General features: G+C 46.2%; 1 protein-coding gene across 9 annotated transcripts in view; it reads right to left on the reverse strand.

The window, feature by feature from the left end:
* HKDC1 (hexokinase domain containing 1) overlaps nt 1-19,390 on the reverse strand; it is a 62,585-nt gene that overhangs the window by 31,670 nt on the left and 11,525 nt on the right. For 5 of the 9 annotated variants that reach the window (XR_012326603.1, XM_033841765.2, XM_073793517.1 and 2 more), the window contains 5 exons: nt 15,556-16,745; nt 10,769-10,931; nt 4,617-4,765; nt 4,395-4,514; nt 664-759 (listed from right to left, as the gene is read on the reverse strand). Coding sequence is in view for 8 of the 9 variants with exons in the window: in XM_033841765.2 (XP_033697656.1) it covers nt 664-759; nt 4,395-4,514; nt 4,617-4,765; nt 10,769-10,931; nt 15,556-15,618 (591 nt within the window). In the remaining variant the exon portion in view is untranslated. The remainder of the gene's footprint in view (nt 1-663; nt 760-4,394; nt 4,515-4,616; nt 4,766-10,768; nt 10,932-15,555; nt 16,746-19,390) is intronic. The other 4 variants (XM_073793518.1, XM_033841764.2, XM_033841762.2 and 1 more) reach the window with 4 other exon arrangements.

Consider the following 19,390-nt stretch of genomic DNA (forward strand, 5'->3'; position numbering starts at 1 on the left):
ATGGTTCCACAAGGTCTGGGGGAGCATTTTAAAGTGAAATGAAAACAATAAGAGAAAAACAAAGGGTACAAAAGAACATGAGAGCAACTTTAAAGAGAAAAAAGACTGCAAGGGTATACATCAATATATTCCTCATGCTGTCAGGGTAGCAAGTCATTTGGGTTTATTTGTGTACTTCTCAGCTCTGCAAGGAGCACGTCTTGCTTTTATATTTTTAGAGTTCTTTAAATTATCATAAAATGTATTCAACAAACAGAAATACTCAATGAGTAGAGAGTGGAAAGTGGGATCAAGAGCCAGACAGGAGAGAAAGTGACCTTTCAAGCCTCAGAGAGGAAAGGTGGCGGTTGGAACATCACACACAGCATCAGGTCTAACCAAGACCCCCGAGGGGCTGTGGCAGCTGGGGAGGCCCCAGGGAAGTGCAGGTCACCCTTCAACAGTGATCGGAACACTCTCCACATGCCAAGGCTCACAGGTGGGTTCATCCAAATCGGCAGCATCTGTGCTACAGTGAGACCTTCCCTAAGATCAAATCCGTCTCTGACTCTCCTTCGAGGGCAGGCATGTAGGAGATAACCCTCCCCCACATCCTCCCCTCACCCCCGCAAGAGAAAGGGGCTAGAACTGGGAGACCTCCCCACGCGGAGGTGGATTCCTTACCTTGTATTTTCTCATAGCATTGGTCAGAGAGCTCACTACGTCTGTGCCCTGAACTCCCCGCGCCTTAAACTTCTTTGTCCATGAAAGCAGGACACCCTGGGGGAAGATTTCAGATCCAGACAAAATAAGGAAGGCACTCAGTTCTGAAACTGCAGAAATTTCATGCTTAAAGTATATCCCCCTGTGGCCTTCTCTTCTTTAGGCTGAATCACACCAATCCTTTCAACATTTCTCCAGAGGCCTTTTCTAATAATTTTGACATGTTTATTACTCTCATCTGAGCAGTTTGAAACATAATACATAGGGGCAGAAAGAACAACGGCAGCAGAGTCAGAACACTTAGATTCATAAGACATTGTCCAAGTCATTTAACCTCTCTGAGCCTCAGTTTACTCATCTGTAAAATGGAAACATCACTTCCCTGCCTCTGTCACAGGACTGCTCTAACAGAAGTACCGGCATACGGTAGACGCATGATGTGTGCAGAATGCCTGGTTTGCCAGGTCCACAAAGCAGAACTGACGTGTTACCTTGTAAGACTACCTCAGGGACTTCATTTCAACTTAGAAAAATAGTTCTCAATTTGCATTATCAATCTTCTGCTTACAACTGGTGTTTCTCGAGAGTTTCATGTCTAACATAGCAAATAATCACAGAATTTTTCAGACTGGAAGAGAACTTGGAGATTAAGAGACTTGCCCAAGGTCACACAGTCAAGAGGAGCTGAGCCCAAACTTACTGACTCCCTGACCATCCCCACCCCCTCAGTTTATGGATAAAGCAGCCAAGCTTTAGAGAGGAAGGAAGCTGTTCCAGGTGTCACAGCGAGTGAAGGACAGAGCCCAAGTGGAACATAGGTCTCCGACGCCCCCCCCCCCCCCCCCCGTGACCAGGTTTTTCCCTGCACCACAGCGCTACCTAGTGGTAGCTCTAAATTCTGCCCTCATGGGCTATGGTAACATCCCTGCCCCACCAGACAGAGTGAGAGATTGTAGAGTGGTGTCCCCCCAAAAAGGATGCTAGGGACAATGTGGGACCTGTTGCGGGGAGTATATATGGGGGAGTGGGGAATAAATGCATGTGATATATTGTTAAGTGAAAAAAGAGCTATACATACAACTACATATTTTTAAATTACACATACAGTATAACACCAGTATTTAATATAGATATGACTGGAAGGAAAACCCAACAATTCTAGTAGGGCGTATCTCTGAAGGCTGAGATTAGAAGAGATTTCTATTTTCTTCTTTAAACTTTTCAATTCCTACCCTCTTTCCTCTCTCTTCTTTTTCCTACCTTGAAAACGTATTACCATTTTATCATCAGAAACACACACACAAAGAAATTTCTCTTTGGCTAAGACTTTTCTGTTCCCTCACTTAAACAAACAAAACAACAGCAACAACAAACTCACATCCTGCTTTAATTCCAATGCCCTGATCTTTAATCATTTTTTAGTTTTACAAAGAATCCCCCTTAGCCATACCTCCTCATAAGAAGTCTTCCCCTTCCCACCTCCTTCTGCACTTACATGGCTGATCAGACTCCACCTTCTCCAAAGCCCTTATTTTCATGTCACAAATCTACATCTGCAGCAGAATCACGGTAACAGCTATGCCCGCTCTCGGTTATTATTACTAACGCATTTCCTTGTGGCTGAAGCTTTTCTACTTTAGACTTCACTGAAAGGCAGCTTGGGAGGAAATTTTATAAAATGCAGGTAATTCAACTAGATTTTGAAGAGAAAAAGTTTTTCCCTTCTTCGATATAATCAAGCCACCCTTGCCTCATTTAAATGTCCTCTGAAAACCCTCATTGGGATACAACACAAAATGGGTCAAAATGCTTGCACCTGCTGGCATTTTAAACAACATTCTAGACCTGTGTCGTTTTGGAAAGTCAGTGTGGTCAGGGAGTTTGTGAGCTTGGGCTGAGCCATTCTTGGCTGTGTGGCCTTGGGTAAGTCTCTTAACCTCTCTGAACTTCATTTTCTCAAATATAAAGTGGAAATAATTATATCTCCCTCATACGATTGCTTTGGGATTTAAATGAGATTATACACATAAAGCGTTCATCAGAGTGCAGGACACAGTGTCAAAATCTGAGATACAGTCTATCATCATCACCATCATCATCATCATCATCTTCCTTCTTCCTGAGGTCTCTGTTTCTAAGCTCAAATACGAGGTGTTTAACTTTGGTGAACTGAGGCCTGATTCCTGACTCCTCCCACTTCCCCTACTGACTCGGGGGAACTCTGCTCTTCCAGTCTGCAAACACAAGCGAAGCTCCACCTGGCCTCTTCTAACATTCCCTGAAACCTTCTTCACACTATTTTTTCTAATTCTTTCTCAAGAAAATAATTAAAAAGTAAACCTCAGCCCATCTCCCATATAGACAGATGATGGCAAATTCCCATTCAATGGAATCTAATAAATGATTGGTTGCACCTTTTAATTGTCAGATAGTTATCAAATAGCTATTAAATATAAGACATTGTGCTAGAGATCCTGGGGATGGAGAGGAAGAACAATATAAAATAGTGCCTGCCCTCCAGAAACATCTGTGGAATTGGAGGACAAGGTACAAAAGAAAGAAGAGACAAGTTGTATAGGGACAATTGTCAAAACCTTGCAGCTACCATTGATCCACCAGGCACAGTGCTCAGCGCATTACAGATGCTTCGTCTAAGTTTCACCTCAGCCCAGCAAGTAGATATTATCCTTGTTTTACAGATAAGAAAACAAGGGACCCAAGAAGTTAAGTAACTTGCCCAGGGGACGCAATTTGTTCTGAGCCAGGATTCAAAGCCAGGTCTGTGGAACGTGAAAACCCATTCCCTTTCCACTATCCCACTATCAATAAGCAGCTCAAGCCAACAATATCAAACACATCCCAAGTCAAGATGGTCCATGAATTGATTATGAGCTGGGTGTCATGACCAGTCTGTGCAGCAGGAGCTCACAGACCACCACCCCAGGCAGGAGTAGCCTGCGGGAGACCTGACTTGTGACAATAACCCCCTGGCCCCAGAAAGCTCATTGTCCTTTTATATGGCCCCTTGTTTATTGCCACAGATTCACATGAGATCAGCTTTGCCTTCTCCCTGTTTACAAATTGAAAATCTGAGGCACACAGAGCTGGATTACCGGAGACTCCAGCTGGCTAGTGGCACAGCTGAGACTATACATCCCAGGTGCTGGGTCTGTCCAGTAACACTGTCACTCCAGTGACCCCACCTCAGTCCTCCTCCTAAGCGCTCACTACAGAGGGAGACTCCCCAAGTCTTCCCCCTCTTATTCTAGTTAGCTGTGCCAATGCTTCTGAGAGTGGTCGCCAGGCCAGCAGCATTCGTATCACCCGGCAACCTATTAGAAATACAAATCTAAGGCCCCACTGATTAAGAAACTCCTGCATGGGGCCCAGCGATCTGTGTTTAACAAACCCTCCAGGGATTCCGACGCAACCAAGGTCTGAGAACCACTGAGCTTGGTGGTGAAAACCATCTTGGTCCCTGTGCTGTGCCCCTAGGAAGTGTAAAATCAAGGCGGCCATGTTAACATATTCCCTGCCTCACAATTCCACCTCACTGTTTAAAAAAAAAGAAAAAACAAACAAGAAAACTCCTGCTGATCTCTCCTGTTCCCAGCCTGACCCCTGCACGTGCCATTCTCCAGCCCCAAACCCAAATCCTATCCAGCTCCTTCCCTCCCTTGCACCAGCCTTACCTCTTCTAATTTAGTCTGTTTGCAGGGAAAAGAAAAGGTTAGGCCAAGAGGTAATTTCTTCTGCGTCAGCTCTTTGGTTTTCATGAAATCTGCCAGACAGTCAGCTACGTATTCAAACAGCTGCAGAGAAGAGAAAGCACAGGACACGGGGCTAAGGCACGGTCACCCAGGAACTTGATGCCAAGGCCTTCCCCCCACTTCACAGAGCCCCTGCCCTGCTACCTCTGTGCCATTCCCTCGGATAATTTCGTTGGGTGTTGGGTAGAACTGACTCTCCATCTGGACATTTCGTTTCCCCTCTTCGGAGACTTGCACCTTCAAGACTCGAAACTTAGATCCTCCAAGATCCAGGGAAAGAAACTCCCCGTTTTCTATTAAAAAACAAAGCCAAAAAAGTTATCATTTATTGAGGGTCTGCTAAATAGCAAGCTCTGTGTTCGAAGCTGGAACTGTAATAAATGTCAGGAAGTCTCACAACCACCCCACGAGCCAGGTATCATTATGCCCACGCGCCAAGACTCCAGAAGTGTGGCCGCTGATTTGTGCCCTCCAAGGGGCAAAGCTGGGGTGCGACCCAAGTCTGCCTGCCTCTGCAGCCTCAGCCCTGCCCACTGGGCCATCCAGCAGGGAATAAACGCGTTCATCTGGAGAGGGCTAATGTGAACTCCCTTCACGCAGGTGGTGTTAGAAATGGGCCTTGACGGTGGAGCTTATTCTAGCCCGCCACAACCCCGGCAACAGGGAGGAGAGAGCTGATACTCCGGAAAACGGGCATACGGCAGAAAAGGCAGGGGGAGTGCAGGGAAGAGAAAGCAGCCCCAAACGAGCCTCAGTCTTATGGGCAGAGAGGAGACACTCCAGGAGGGAAAGGAGACAAGAACCAAATGCTGGTCCTTAAGGAGCAAGGCTGCTTAATATTTTGGGCCAGAGCCACTTCAAAAGGAAAAAATGTAACCTGACTGAGTCCAGTATAAGACAGATGCTATTAATAAAAAGGTGGAAATGACACATGTGTTGGGGTGAGGCAGCCCACCCTGATGACTTCAACTCAGATTCCAGCCAGAGTTCCTGCCTAGGACCCTGCCAGTATCTTCAGCATCAGCCACAGATATGGGATGGGAACTCATGTGTGCAAACCCTTGAACCAACAAGTCTTTGTATAGAATTATCTGTGCTGGAAAAGTGGCTGCATGTACCAGGCATGCTTCATGACATGTGGCCAAGGCACGTGTAAGTGAAACTCCATGACCATAAATCTGGTCACCCAAGTGGCCTTTCTTTGGTACCATGTGACCCTAAACACAGCTGCATGAATCTAAGAACACATAGAGGGAAATTGCTAGTAGGTGGTAAAAACTGAAGTGGAAGCATCCCAAACATCAGAGGTAGGCTGGGTAGCCAAGGCGGCCACATGTATGTAGGCTGAAACCGTGGAGGAAAATTCCTAAGTTCCAGTTCCCTTGAAGCCTGAGTGCACCACGGTTCCTGCCCTCAGATTCCCACAAGGTCCTGTGTGTCTCCCTTTTGGGTTTATGTGTCCTTGTACTACAAGCCTCCTTTCCTGACCTGCCTTGACTGGGTTTCTCTGTTCCTAGCAATCAAGGAACTAGCGGCAAGTCCTCCCAATGGCGTGGAGCACCGTTCTTCAAACTTTAATGTGCATGTAAGTCGCCCAAGAATTTTGTTAACATGCAGACTATGATTCAGTGGAGGTGGCGCCTGAGATTTTACATTTCTGAACAAGCTGCTGCTGCAGGTCCGTGGAACAAGGTTTAGAGTCCTCATTTATAGACCCAGCCAGCTGGATATTTTGCTTTTGTGGAGATTTCTGGAAAGCAAGACTCTTTATCTCCCTAGATCAGCCCTGAAAGGAACCTGATGGAGCCATTTATTCAGGGAGGGACTCCAAGGACCTAATCCTGTGCAACTTTATTAGCACTCATCATGTACCAAGCAAGAGCTGCTTTCACAGGTGTTATCACAGGTGTTGCACAGGAAAGAGGGTCGATCACATGATCCATGTAGGTATGAACATTTACTGAGCACTGACTTTGTGACAAGTGACATGCCAGGTGCTAGGGATGCAAAGACGAAAGACTGTGGGCCCCCTGGGAAGCCCATCAGAAATACAGGCAAGTAAATAAACCACTTCCACACAGTAGGGCACGTGCTCTGATTGTGGGAAGCACAGGGAGCAGCGTCTACTAAATCAGAGCAGGAGTCACCACCCCAGAGGAAGTGATACAGAGCTGAGTGATGAAGAAAGAGAGCGAGTCAGCCAGCCAGACGGAGGAGAGCAGGGGTCCAGGGAGAGGAGGCCAGGAGCAAAGGAATGAGATTGCCTGGGGTGGGAAAGGTCTGCGCTTCTGAGCGGGAGGGACGTGTGACAGAAATGAGACTGGCGGGCAGTCTCGGGTTAAATTAGGAAGGATTTGGAAAAGCCACCCCACCTCCAAGAAATCTGGGATTTATCCAGGTGAGGGGGAGCCACAGAAAGACTTTAAGAAAGATTTTAACCAAGACCTGGTTGAGATTTTGGGGAAACGCCTCTGACACCAACCAGGATAGATTGGAGGATTTTTTTTAAAAAAAAACCATAATTATTATTTTTTTTTTGAAGATGTTGGGGGTAGGAGTTTATTAATTTATTTATTTTATTTTTGCTGTGTTGGGTCTTCGTTTCTGTGCGAGGGCTTTCTCTAGTTGCGGCGAGCGGGGGCCACTCTTCATCGCGGTGCGCGGGCGCCTCACTATCGGGGCCTCTCTTGTTGCGGAGCACAGGCTCCAGACGCACAGGCTCAGTAGTTGTGGTTCACGGGCCTAGTTGCTCCGCGGCATGTGGGATCCTCCCAGACCAGAGCTCGAACCCGTGTCCCCTGCATTAGCAGGCAGATTCTCAACCACTGCGCCACCAGGGAAGCCCAGATTGGAGGATTTTAATAAAAACCACATGGTGTGATCCCTTCTGTAACTCTGACACAGAGAAAGGACTCATTGGACCCCAGGGAAAGGAGGACCTGCCTAGAAGAAGAGGGCAACAGCAGCAGGGGGGCCGTCAGGATCTTTACGGTGAGTATTAAGATCATTATGACTTCTCATCATGGGGCTGTAATGTACAGCTTGGTGACCATAGTTAATAATACTGTATTGCATATTGGAAAGTTGCTAAGAGCGATCTTAAAAGTTCTCATCACAGGAAAAATAAATTTGTAACCGTGTGTGTTGATGGATGTAACTCGACTTTCTGTTGCGATCTTTTCGTAATATATACAAATACTGATCAGTATGTTGTACACCTGAAACTAATGTTATATGTCAATTATGTCGCAATTTTAAAAAATAAAAAGAACACTAATTTAAAAAAAAAGAAATGATCTTTCAAGAAGGTGAGGTTTCCTTGAGAATCCACCAGCTGTAGATGATACTCCAGTGATCTTTCAGTGGCTGGACAGGCACTGAAAGATCAGGCAGCCGTGGACACCAGGGGTTTCCTTCTCCTAAGCCATTGCCAGGGCTTGTGCTCCTTCCCCACTCCCTAGCGCAGCATCTCCCAAAGGCGCAGGAGGACTGAACGTGTATATTCCTGGAGATTCACCATCTCCAGGGGGAGAGGTCCAAGAAGCCATATGTTTAGGAATCGTCCCAGGTGAGTCTTATGTTCAGGCAAGTGCGGGACCCCTGTCCTAATGCAGACCCCTGGGCCCATCAGCTGACAACACTGGGGCTCCTGGGCTCAACTTGCAAGGCTCACCCTCCAGGAGGCCTAGGAGGCTGCCTGGAGACACAGGCCAAGAAGAGAGGCAGCTGGGGTGGGGCCTGAAGAACCACTGTCACCTTCAAATCACAAGATGGGCACTTCCTGTCCCCCTTCCCTTGTGACTGGTAGAAGAGAAGGCACAAACAATAACCATGCTTTTAAGGCACTCGTAAGAACAGTCAACTACTGCTCCCTGACTGACAGGCTGTGAGGTAACTAAGGCTCAACCAGGTTACCCCCTCTCAGGGAGGTTCAGATGAAAGAGGGGAAACTAGAGAGTAGGCAAACTCAAAAGGATTTCTCTGGAAATTGAATACATTTCTGAAATGGAGGCCCCAAGAGATTAGGATGTAATTATGAAATCATACCACCAGCTCCCAGGAGCTCTGTAGGACTTGGGACATTTTGAATAGTTGAGAGCATTCCTTCCACATGACCTCATCTGATCCTAACGACCCTACAAGTTGGTGGGACAAACTGGCCACGTCCCTTTTACTAATGAGGACAGGAGTACAGTGGTTCTGGGACTTAACAAGGTCGCCTGGCTCCACAGGGACTCGGGGCCCAGGGACCTCACTGCAGCAGGATCACTGGTGAGATTTATTGTGTGATGAGAGGCTCTAAGGAGACAGTGAAGAAAGGAGGTGGTGTCTCCTGGCCTGAGGAGGACGCAATTTCTAAAACTTGGTCAGTTTCACTTCCAAACCTTCCTGAAGCAGCCAGGGTCAGGAAGGCACACCTGGCCAGTAGCCTCACACCATCAAAGGCCACTTTCCCTTGCTTCTGGGGACACACCTCTACAAGAGGAACCAAATCACCAAAAGCCAGGAGGACTCTGACCTGGGGCTCCCTCCCTCACACACCTCATGATTCAGGTACTTCCTCGGAATGCCCCAGATGATCTATCAAGGACAGAGTCCCCGCAGCATTCTCAAAGAGCAGTGTCAGAACTCAGCAGAGATTTCAAAGCAGGACTGTCTCTCTCCACAGCCTGTGTTCCTCCATGGTGGTACACTGCCCACCACACAACCGCCACCAGCAAGGGAACGGGTCTTTCCCATCACAGTTCCCAGTTCTCAAACGGCAGAGCCAAGCTACTTGGGGCCAGGCATTGGCCCAGAGGGGCCCAAAGCCCACTAATCCGATCAAAGGTCCCTGCTCCATCAAGAACCCCAAAGCCCCTGCTGGAGCTTGGTTGCAGAACTGGGGCCCTGACACTGAGGAAGCCCCATGGTCCTCACTGCGCTCATCTGACCTGAGGATAAGAGTTACACCATGGGGTTCTTACAGGGATTGTACGAGACAGTGAGACCCTAGCACTGCATGACCATAATAGGTGCCTGGTAGATACCAGTTCCTTTCCCTCCTATGGCTTTACCCAGAGGCTGAGAGTGAAGGAGTTTGATGGGGCCTCACAGATTCCCTCTAGAGGTCTCTAGGCTCTGGTAAGCAAAATAATGGCTCCCCCAAGATGTTTACATTGTAATCCCCAGATCCTATGGCTATGTTAGGTTATGTAACAGGGGGAATTAAGGTTGCAGATAGAATCAGAATTGCTCATGAGTTGACCTTGAGGTTGGGAGATTATGCTGGATTATCTGAGTGGGCCTAATGTAATCACAGGGTTTTTAAATGTGGAAGAGGGAGGCCGAAGGGTCAGAGTCAGAGATTTGAAAATGCTATACTGGGGCTTGAAGATGGAAAGGGGCACGAGTCAAGGAACGCAGGTGGCCTCTAGAAGCTGGAAAAGGCAAGCAAACAGCTTCTTCCCCAGAGCCTCCAGAAGGAACGCAGCTCTGCCAACACCTAGATTGTAGCCCAGGGAGACCCACTGCAAACTTCTGACCTCCAGAGCTGTGAGAAAATTAATTTGCGTTGTTTAAAGCTGCTAAGTTTGTGCTAACTTATTACAGCAGCAGTAGAAAGCACATTTTACAGATAGAAAAATTGAGGCTAAACATTTTGCCAAAGGTCACTGAGATATGACAGAGCTGGGCCTAGAACCTAGGTTTCTTCAATTATTATTTAATATTTTTGCCACTACGTCATACTATCTTCCACCACTTCCTCTCTATAGCCTAGAATCTAGATACCTAGGAGTGAAATGCCATTTACTATGCATTCTACAAATATTTCAGGCCTAGTATGCATCAAGCACTACGCAGCGCTCAGAGCGCTGTGGTGAAGAAGACACAGACCCTGCCCTCAGGGAGTGATGGTCCCGTGGGGAGACTCTCATACACAGCAGGCTGACAGGCGCTCTGATAAGAGCCTAATCCAGCATGGGGATGCTTCCCAGATGGAGGCAGTAACCTCTACACTGAGATGGAAAAGCCAAACTGGTGTTCGTAAGGGGAAGAGTGTTGGGATTCTCCAACAGGAGAGGGAACAGAGTGTGTAGGGCTAAGGCAGGCAGGGAAGAAACAAGGTGCATTTGAACTTTGGCTCAAAACTTTTGGTACTGAGCATGACTGAAGCATAGAGAGTCAGTGGGGTGGGGGGATGTGGAGAGAGGGCTGGAGAGGTAAGCCAGGGAACAGAAGCAAACTTCAGTTACCCATCAGCCAAGAGGGAACCAGGGGGATCAGGGTCCCTGGCAGCCCCCAGCTCCACTCACCTGAGCCATCTGGAATGGCCCTGACAAAGGTGGGCAGCATCTTCACCGACGCTGTGGGGTTGGTGTCCTTCCCCAGGCCCTTCTGCATTTCAGCCTGGAACCGAGCCATGATGTCCAAAAGGGTCTCATCGGAGAGCCGCATGTGATACAGGAACCTGTCCACCTGGAACAGAGAGCAGAGTAATCAGGGTTGGCTGCTGGGGACACCTGTCCACCATTCAAGGCTGTAAATTCCCACTCCAGGCATGAAGCTGCCTTCCTGACTCGGGACAGCTTCTCGATGTGGATTCCCAAAGGCCCCTGGCCTGACCCCTCATCAAGCTGGGGAGTTAGAACAGAATGGAATGGAAAGCCAGGGAGGTGGGGACTTATTCCTCTGAAAAACAAGCTCTGAGGAAAAAATGATTCCCCCATTTCTCTGATGGGACAATGGAGAGGCAAAAATGAAGGATTCAATTTCTAATTCCCGGTTCAAGGCCCTCACCGTTGTCCTACTGCCTCTCTTCTGGAAAAGACTAGCTATAGCTTGAACCTCAAATTCCTAAACATGGAACCTTTCTTTTGTGCAATGGTAACAATATACATTCACACGTTTCCCCTTGTTTATGGGCCGCTAGGAAGAGCAGAGCTAAATTCAGTTTCCAAGTGCAACCTCTAAAGTCCAGTGCTTTAAACTTCCATTTTGTTTTTAACTGAGGTTGTTTTAACTAAGATGAAGTTTAATTTTTAAAGCCAGATCAGATTGCTATTGGAAATGAGAGCCTGTCACTCAAGTAACCAGAAAACTGGGACAAAGGACCACTACCCCCGTGGAGGGAAGATATAAAAATTACTATTGCTGTGCACAGTCCATTTGAAGGCAGTAAGTCACATCATATTACCTTCCTCCCCGTGCTAACGCCAATCACTTGGTGGTGGCAGCCTAGATTCCCAGGGCTCGCTGGGATGGAGTACCAGGAGGAGGGACAGCGGCACAGGTGCCCTGTATTGCCACCCTGCTTTATCTACTGAACAGCCTCTCTATTCATCCAGGTCACAAGGAGGCTTCATCTTGGCACATTCCTGCAGGAACTTCTCTCCCACACTTTTATCTAAGGCTAAGAACATTTGTTGCAGTATACAAAGTGCTTTCATGTATGTCACCTCATCTAACCTCCAAGACATCCATTGGAGGCAGTCAGGTAAGGCCAAATTATTGCTCCTAACTGAGAGATGGGGAGACTCCAAGGCTCAGAGCCATTAAGCAGCATTAGGAGAGCCACAGGTAAGTGGCAGCCCTGGGACTCTAATGCAGTCTCCATATTCCTCGCTCCATGGCCTGGTTTTGCTTCACAGCTTTGTGCAGGACCCACAAGCCCCACAGACAAGTTATACCGAAGTCCAGGGGTCACATGACCTTTATCATAAGACAGGTACGCAGTCATCAGCCAGCCCTAGAGGGCAGGCATCCCAGTTCAGTCCAGGACCAGTATGGAGTCCTAAGCCAGTGAAGTGGTCCATGGCTCCAGGGGCTTGGGGGCCCAGCGAGAGGCCAGAAAACCATCAGAGAGCCACTAACAAGAGGACAATTGGGCTTTCAGCATATTTGAGAAGATAGGATGGAATCAGGTCATGCTTCATTAAGGGCTTTCTGTTCACCCCGAGTCTGTTTATGACTAATTGGTTGGCACAGCAACACACAAGGAGAAAACCGACAGAAGGGACATGACCCAAGTAATTGGGGTTTGGGGAAGGGTGAGATGTACTACACGGAACCTAAACTTGCTTCTTTATCACCCCAAGGCCCTTCAGACAGTGCCCCTGAATGGACTGCTCATTTCTGCTCAGCCCCAGAGTATAAAGACCTCCTCCAGGTAACCCCATAGCATCATCCTTTGTATGTAAGTAGTGGTTTTGAGGCCCTTTGGGGTAGTTTGCCAGCTGAAGTTTAACAGTCATTCAGGACTTTGGGTTACTACTCCTGCTCTTTCAGTAAGTTAAAGTTATGACAGACAAATGTCAACTTAGCGTCAGTTTCTTGTTTATTCTTTGTATCTTCCACAGCACCTGGTACAGTAGTTAGAAGGGAAGAATGAAACACATGCTGGGACAAAAAGGCTGTATTTTAAATCCAAACAGGTGATTTGAGGCCTGTATAAGCAGGGCCACACGTTGCAGGCACCAAGGGAGGGTACTTGAGTTCAGAAAACCAAGCCCACTCTTGGAGTGACTCACAAACCATGTGATACCAGATATCTTCTAAACAAAAGAGCCAACAAGCATCACATGTAACATACGAAGAGCAAATTCAAAACTGCAGGCTCAGAGCTGCTGAATTACAGGATGTGGGAGCCCAAAGGGACTTTACAGATCACTTAGTCCAAAGATCCTGTATTATGAATCCAGAGTCATAAAATGGTTCAACTCTTGAACCCAGTGATGTCACTTCTGGGAATCTATCCTTAGGAAACAATCCCAAATATGGAGAACATTAAATACACACCAATGTTTATCATAGCAATATTTTATTTGTTAAAAAAATGTTCATGAAAGTGGCTGAATGTCCAACAAGACGGAAAAGGTTAAATTATGGCATATCCAACTTGACTGAATTTTAGGAAGATAATTATGGAGAAATGTACTTGAGTGGCTACGTTTTAACAGTAAGTGAACTATACAGATCCACAGTGGTAAACACAATATAACTATAAAAACATCCACTGTGAAAAAAGACAACAAGGGCTTCCACGTGGCAAACGTGACAGTGTCTGTGAGAAGGGTGGGATTAAAGGTAACATTTCCACTTTTCGTAATGTTGACTTACTAAACTGTAAAAAGTACACAGGGAAAAACCTAACCAGTTCTTCTCTTATGAATGAACAATCTGCAGGTCAGTGACCAGACCCAGTCCAATGTTATCAATAGGTCAAATAATGTCACTACATCGAATTGGAAAAGATCTCCTCTCCTCTCCCCTCCCCCCTTTCCTTCCCCTCTCCCCTTCCTTTCTTTTTCTTTCTCTCTCTTCCTTCTTTCCTTCTTTTCTCTTTCTCTTCCTTCTTTCCTTCCTTCCTTCTTTCTTCCCCTTCCTTCCTGTTTTGTTTTGGTTTAGTTTTAATGTTGGTATAAGGAAATTTTTAAAAATCGTTCCAGGGTCTGAATAGTAACCCTCGGAGGCAAGTAGCACCCAGCATCTTGACAACTCTAGAAGCAGGAAGCACAGAAACTATGGAGGGGACTGGCTACCTGACCGGGACAGAGAAAGAGCCCGTGCCTTTTGACCAGGTGTGTTGTCACCACGAGGAGAAGCGAATGAGTTGGTGTTCTCAGAACCTATGACTCAATGCAGCAACTCATAAACTGGCCACCCTTGCTACCCCAGACACCTGCTGGCTCACTCATCAAGGTGGCTGGAAAGTGCTCCTGACTATCCCTGCTCAGCTCACGCTTAGCTATCTTGCCTTCCCCTGGGAGAGAGAAAGGGGTCAACCCCAGGCCTTGACAAACGCTGACCCTCCTCCCAGAAGGACCTGGAACAGATCAGTGGAGGCTGCAATCCCACCTCCTGGGCCTGCACCTGGGCTGGTGGACAAACATGTCTAGCCTGATTCTTGGGTGTAACTAAAGGTTAACCACCACAAAGGGGCCCAAGGAAACGAAACTAATTTGTTAGAACTAGAGGTATAAAGGTCCAAAGACTCCCCTTCAGGGCTGGAGAGACACCATGCAGGTTACATCTTTACTAAGAGGTTGTAACAGAAAATGAATTCTTAAGCAGTACTGTAGGACTTTTCCACCTCCTTAAGAAGCTAGTAGAGAGCTCTCTGAATCTAATCAATAAATGAAAATTAAGATAACTGATTGATTTACAATATTTTAAGATTTGCTATAACCTGCAACCCAACTCCCTAATGAACAGAATGTAGTGGGAGGTTATCCCACCCAGCACAGGAGGGCTGTCAGGTGCCATGCTTTCTTTCTTTCAGTTTGAAAAGCCAGGAGGCATCATGACACAATGGAAAGAATGCTGAAGGAGGATTCAGAGGTTTGGGTTTAATCCTCACTCCACTTTAAATACCTGGGTAATCTTGGCTAAATCCACCTGCTGGGAGGACTTCTGTTATCTATAAATTGAGAGATGCTCGTGCCCAGAGCCCTGCCACTGGCAGCTGGTGTGGGTAGAGGGGCAGGCTGGGCTCATTCTAGGCTGCCAGGAGAGAATGCTGGTGGCTGGCCCCCATTTGAGCCTTGGCAACTTTTAACCAGCCGACCTTGGAATCAATTTTGTAGACAGGTTTCTTGTGCAAAGTGGCAAAATAATGCACATCATTAAGAGCACACCACTGGCCAACAGCACGTGCCAACAATATATATTTTGAATATTGTACGTAAAAACTCACACCCCTCTTGGTATCCGTATTTATATCCTTCCAAGCATGTGAAGAATCATGTGAATTACTTTAATGAGTTCTCAAATTTTCTTTAAAAATGATTCTTCTTTGTAGCCTTTCCCCCAAACATTCCTCACATCAAACACAATTGTCTTCAAGCTTTCTAAAGACTTTCTCCTCATCCGCTTCCCGTCTGGTATCTGAAGTCCGAGTGAAATTGAAGGCTCAGGACAGTATGCAATGTGCAGCCCATGGGAGATTTACTTCCTCTTCCCCTTCTGTGAGTTTTTACTGCCTCTCTGCACCCTGTACCTTTTCTAATAAGCTCTCTTAAATCTCTTCACATGTAGGCACGGGATCAATTAACTCTGTCAGGGAAGACTGGACCAGATATCTCTCAGCTCTGTGAGTCCTTACCTTCTTGATCTGGTCCTCCTTCAGCTTGGTGAAGTAAAATGCCATCAAGTGTACCGCAAACATTCTCCCCAAGTTTGGTTTCTCCTGAGGTGAGCAGGTATTTCCGTGCAGCGTTCACTCCCTCGTCTCTGGAGCGCTGCCCACTTCCAGTCCAGGCTGGATCCCTCGGGGGAACTAGGTGCTACAGATTAAATACTTCCAGGCTGCTTAGTTCAACGATTAAACTTTGCCCCCTGTCTCTGGTCCCTCCCTCCAACTCACACTTGATTGTCTAATAGGAGGCTCAGGATGGTAGCTGAGGGTTGGTGGAGGGTAGGCAGGGGACAGGCTGCTTGACTCTTTGAGAATTGGGTCCCACAAAATCTCGTTGCTAAGCAACACTCTCAAGCTAATGTCCCACCAAGCCCACTCAGCCGAGGAAAATCTTCTGAGAAGTTGGGCGTTAAACAAAGCCAACTCTCAACCAGCTGAGCTGCTCTGCAAACGTCTAGTCTCAGGCTTTTCTCTTTAGTCCTTTTCTTCTCAGCACAGGAATATAACTCCTAACTCTCTGCTCCTCAAGGGCACTATCTTAATTAAGACTAAGTATTGCCCTGGTCAGAGAGGTTTCAAGAATGTTGGGGCAGGGCTTCCCTGGTGGCACAGTGGTTGAGAGTCCGCCTGCCGATGCAGGGGAGATGGGTTCGTGCCCCGGTCCGGGAAGATCCCACGTGCCGCAGAGCGGCTGGGCCCGTGAGCCATGGCCACTGAGCCTGTGCGTCCAGAGCCTGTGCTCCGCAACGGGAGAGGCCACAACAGTGAGAGGCCTGCGTACCCTCCCCCCAAAAAAAGAATGTTGGGGCAAATTCCTTAATTTGTGACCAATCAAATCTCTTAGCTTACAGCCATTGGTAATGGAAAAAAATCAATAAAGGTTTATCTATTCACAGTGGTAAGCCAGAAAACCTTGATATCCCAGCTAATGAACCAGAAAAAAATTATCCATGAGAAAGAATGAATTCACCCGTACTCACTGGGAAGCTGCTGCTGGAGAGAAAAACTGAAGTCACAGACGGGAAATGTCTCAGACCACCAGGATATTTGGTTCACTCACTTATCTCCCTCCATCATACTTGATGTGAGAAGGACCCAGAAAGGGGTCAATGTATGGGTACAACAGACTTTGCACTCTTCCTGCAGTCATTGGTCAGCTGATGAAATCAACAACAACAACGATGCTGTTAACAACAGCTGCTAACGTGGATGGAGCACTTAACTATTTCCATTTTATAAATGAGAAAATTGAGGCCCAGAAAGGTTAATTTGCTCAAAATCACAAAGCCTGTAAATAGTACAGTGAGGAATGAAACCCAGGAGTTTCATTTCAGTGCCCAGCTCTTAAACAATACATAGTATTGCCTTTCTTCCTTTTCCATGCAATAGATACTCAGTTAATAGTTACTACTAGCAGCAGCATTCTGTGGGGTTATTGTCAAGAATTCCAACCACAGTTAACCCTTGAACGACACAGGTTTGAACTGCATGGGTCCACTTACATAAGGATTCTTTTCAATAGTAAATAATACAGTACTACATGATCCGGGGTTGGCTGAATCTGCCTGTAGATGTGGGATCACAGATACGGGGGAACCACTTGTACAGAGGGCCGGCTATTAATTATAAGTAAATTTTTGACTGTGTGGAAGGTCCAGCGTCCCTAACCTCTGAGTTGTTCAAGGGTCAATAGTACTTGGAAAACTAAACACAGAGCTATCACTTCAATAGGATCTTCCCAGTGGGGGAAAATGAAGAAATTCCTGACCATAACATCCCAAATACTAATCAAATGCTTACTAAAATTAGCAACTGATCTGATGTTAATGAAGGTCAGCTGGGCACCCCAGTGTTTCTCTGCTCCTATAGGCACCTGCGCTACAATACAAATGGAAAAAAAAATGACTTTTCCTGGTCAACTTAGCGGCCTCGGCTTTGTTTGCTTTGCAACTGCATAATCTCATTTATCAAGACAATTGCCAGACAATTGCCTGGCGAGAACCTTCAACCGCAGCCTCTTCAGGAGCCACTGGTTCTCCAATCAGTGCTCTTTATCCATCCATCATGTGGATGAGCCACTGGAAGTCTAGCCTAAGCCCAGGGTGTTTGATTAAAACTACTCAGATGCTTTTCTCAGACTGATATAAAACCGTCTCCCAGAATGAGAAACACTATCCTTTTCAGTGTGTTTACCCCTCAGACTATGAACTCTTCTAGCTCCTTTACTTTGTCGTTTCTACAAACAAGCAAAGGCTAATCTTTAGTTGTTGACACTATTCAATTCCCCATGTGGAACTGGTATTCTGAAACAGACGTGCCGTCCCTGAGTCTGCACTGGATAACATCCTGGGCAGGTCACCCGCCTACAGGTGATAACAATATTGTCTTAATTCCTTCATTTAAAAAGTAACCTCAGGTGCAGTACGGCACCAAGGTCATTGACTTATTCAACATAGGGATAAGGGGTTACAATGGCTCATGGACAAAAGGACACAAAGTTATAACCAAAGATCTCTGCAATCTAGTGGTTGCTTTTATGTGCCAGATAGGCAGCTTTGGGGATTTTAATTAGGCAAATGACACCAGAGGATTTTCAGCTATTAACATCATTCCATTTTTTAATCTAAGCACATTAGCATCTACATTCCAGGTCTGAGCTAGCTGACTAAACCAAGAAGCCTAATGATTATAAAAATCACATGTATTTGAAGTCATCTAGCTCAGCCCCCTCACTTTAGAAAGACAAAATAATTAGATTATTTCACCATTCCTCATCTGATTATTTCAGTTCAACCACTGGAATTTTTCACCCTTATTAAAGCTCTACGTAGCTATTCAATGATATACAAGTCTTATAAGCACTTAGATTTTGCTTAAGAACATCATTTGAGGGTTAGCGCTGCTAAGTGACATTTTAGTTAAAACGTATTACCTGTCTGGCCCAAACCGTCCATGTAAGAAGGAACTCTCTCACATCTATACACATTTCTGTTTCCACAGAGCTGGCCCTTATGGGAAGACCTAAAGACAATATCTGCTTTCCTTTTGGTATTGAGCACAGTAGGAGGACAAGAAGTGCAACACAATTTACCTATTATTTAGTAAACACTTGTATTGATATAATGTTTACTAGGTGTTTTACAATATTAATTCCCACCACAACTATCATTCTCTCCATTTTACAGATAGAGAAACTGAGGCAAAGATCCCAAGTGGTACATGGTAGAATAGATATTTGAATGCAGGCAGTGTGGCTTCAGAGTCCACGCTTACCCACTGTGCTACACTGGCTCTCATTAACCTGGAAGCAAAGCTCAGGGGAAATACAGGACCTAAGCTAGGGAAACCTAAGCTAGAGAAATACAGGACCCAAGCCCAGTGGAAAGTGCACAGGCCCTGACTTCCCACTTTGGCTCTGCCCTGACTGAACACAAAGGCTCCAAGTTCGTATCTGTAAAGGGTTCATAGCTCCATTGTGGTCATTTGCAGAATAAAAGTAAATGAGATCACATAAGAGAAGCCATGCATCCCATAGTGGGCACACTAAAAGCATCTCTTTAGTCTAAGCCTTCACCTAGTTCAGTACCCCTTCTTAAAATTGCTATTTTATCTCATCTCATTTAATTCCTTAGGATAAAAAAAATGCATGCAGCCCTTTCAGTACATTCAGTAAAACATAAAATATATATTACTTATATATGGAATCTGAAAAATAAATTAGTGAATATAACAAAAAAGAAACAGACTCTCAGATATAGAGAATAAACTAGTGGTTACCAGTGGGGAGAGGGAAGGGAGGAGG

The sequence above is a fragment of the Tursiops truncatus genome, chromosome 16, assembly GCF_011762595.2.
Source record: "Tursiops truncatus isolate mTurTru1 chromosome 16, mTurTru1.mat.Y, whole genome shotgun sequence".
In the NCBI taxonomy this organism is placed as follows: domain Eukaryota; kingdom Metazoa; phylum Chordata; class Mammalia; order Artiodactyla; family Delphinidae; genus Tursiops; species Tursiops truncatus.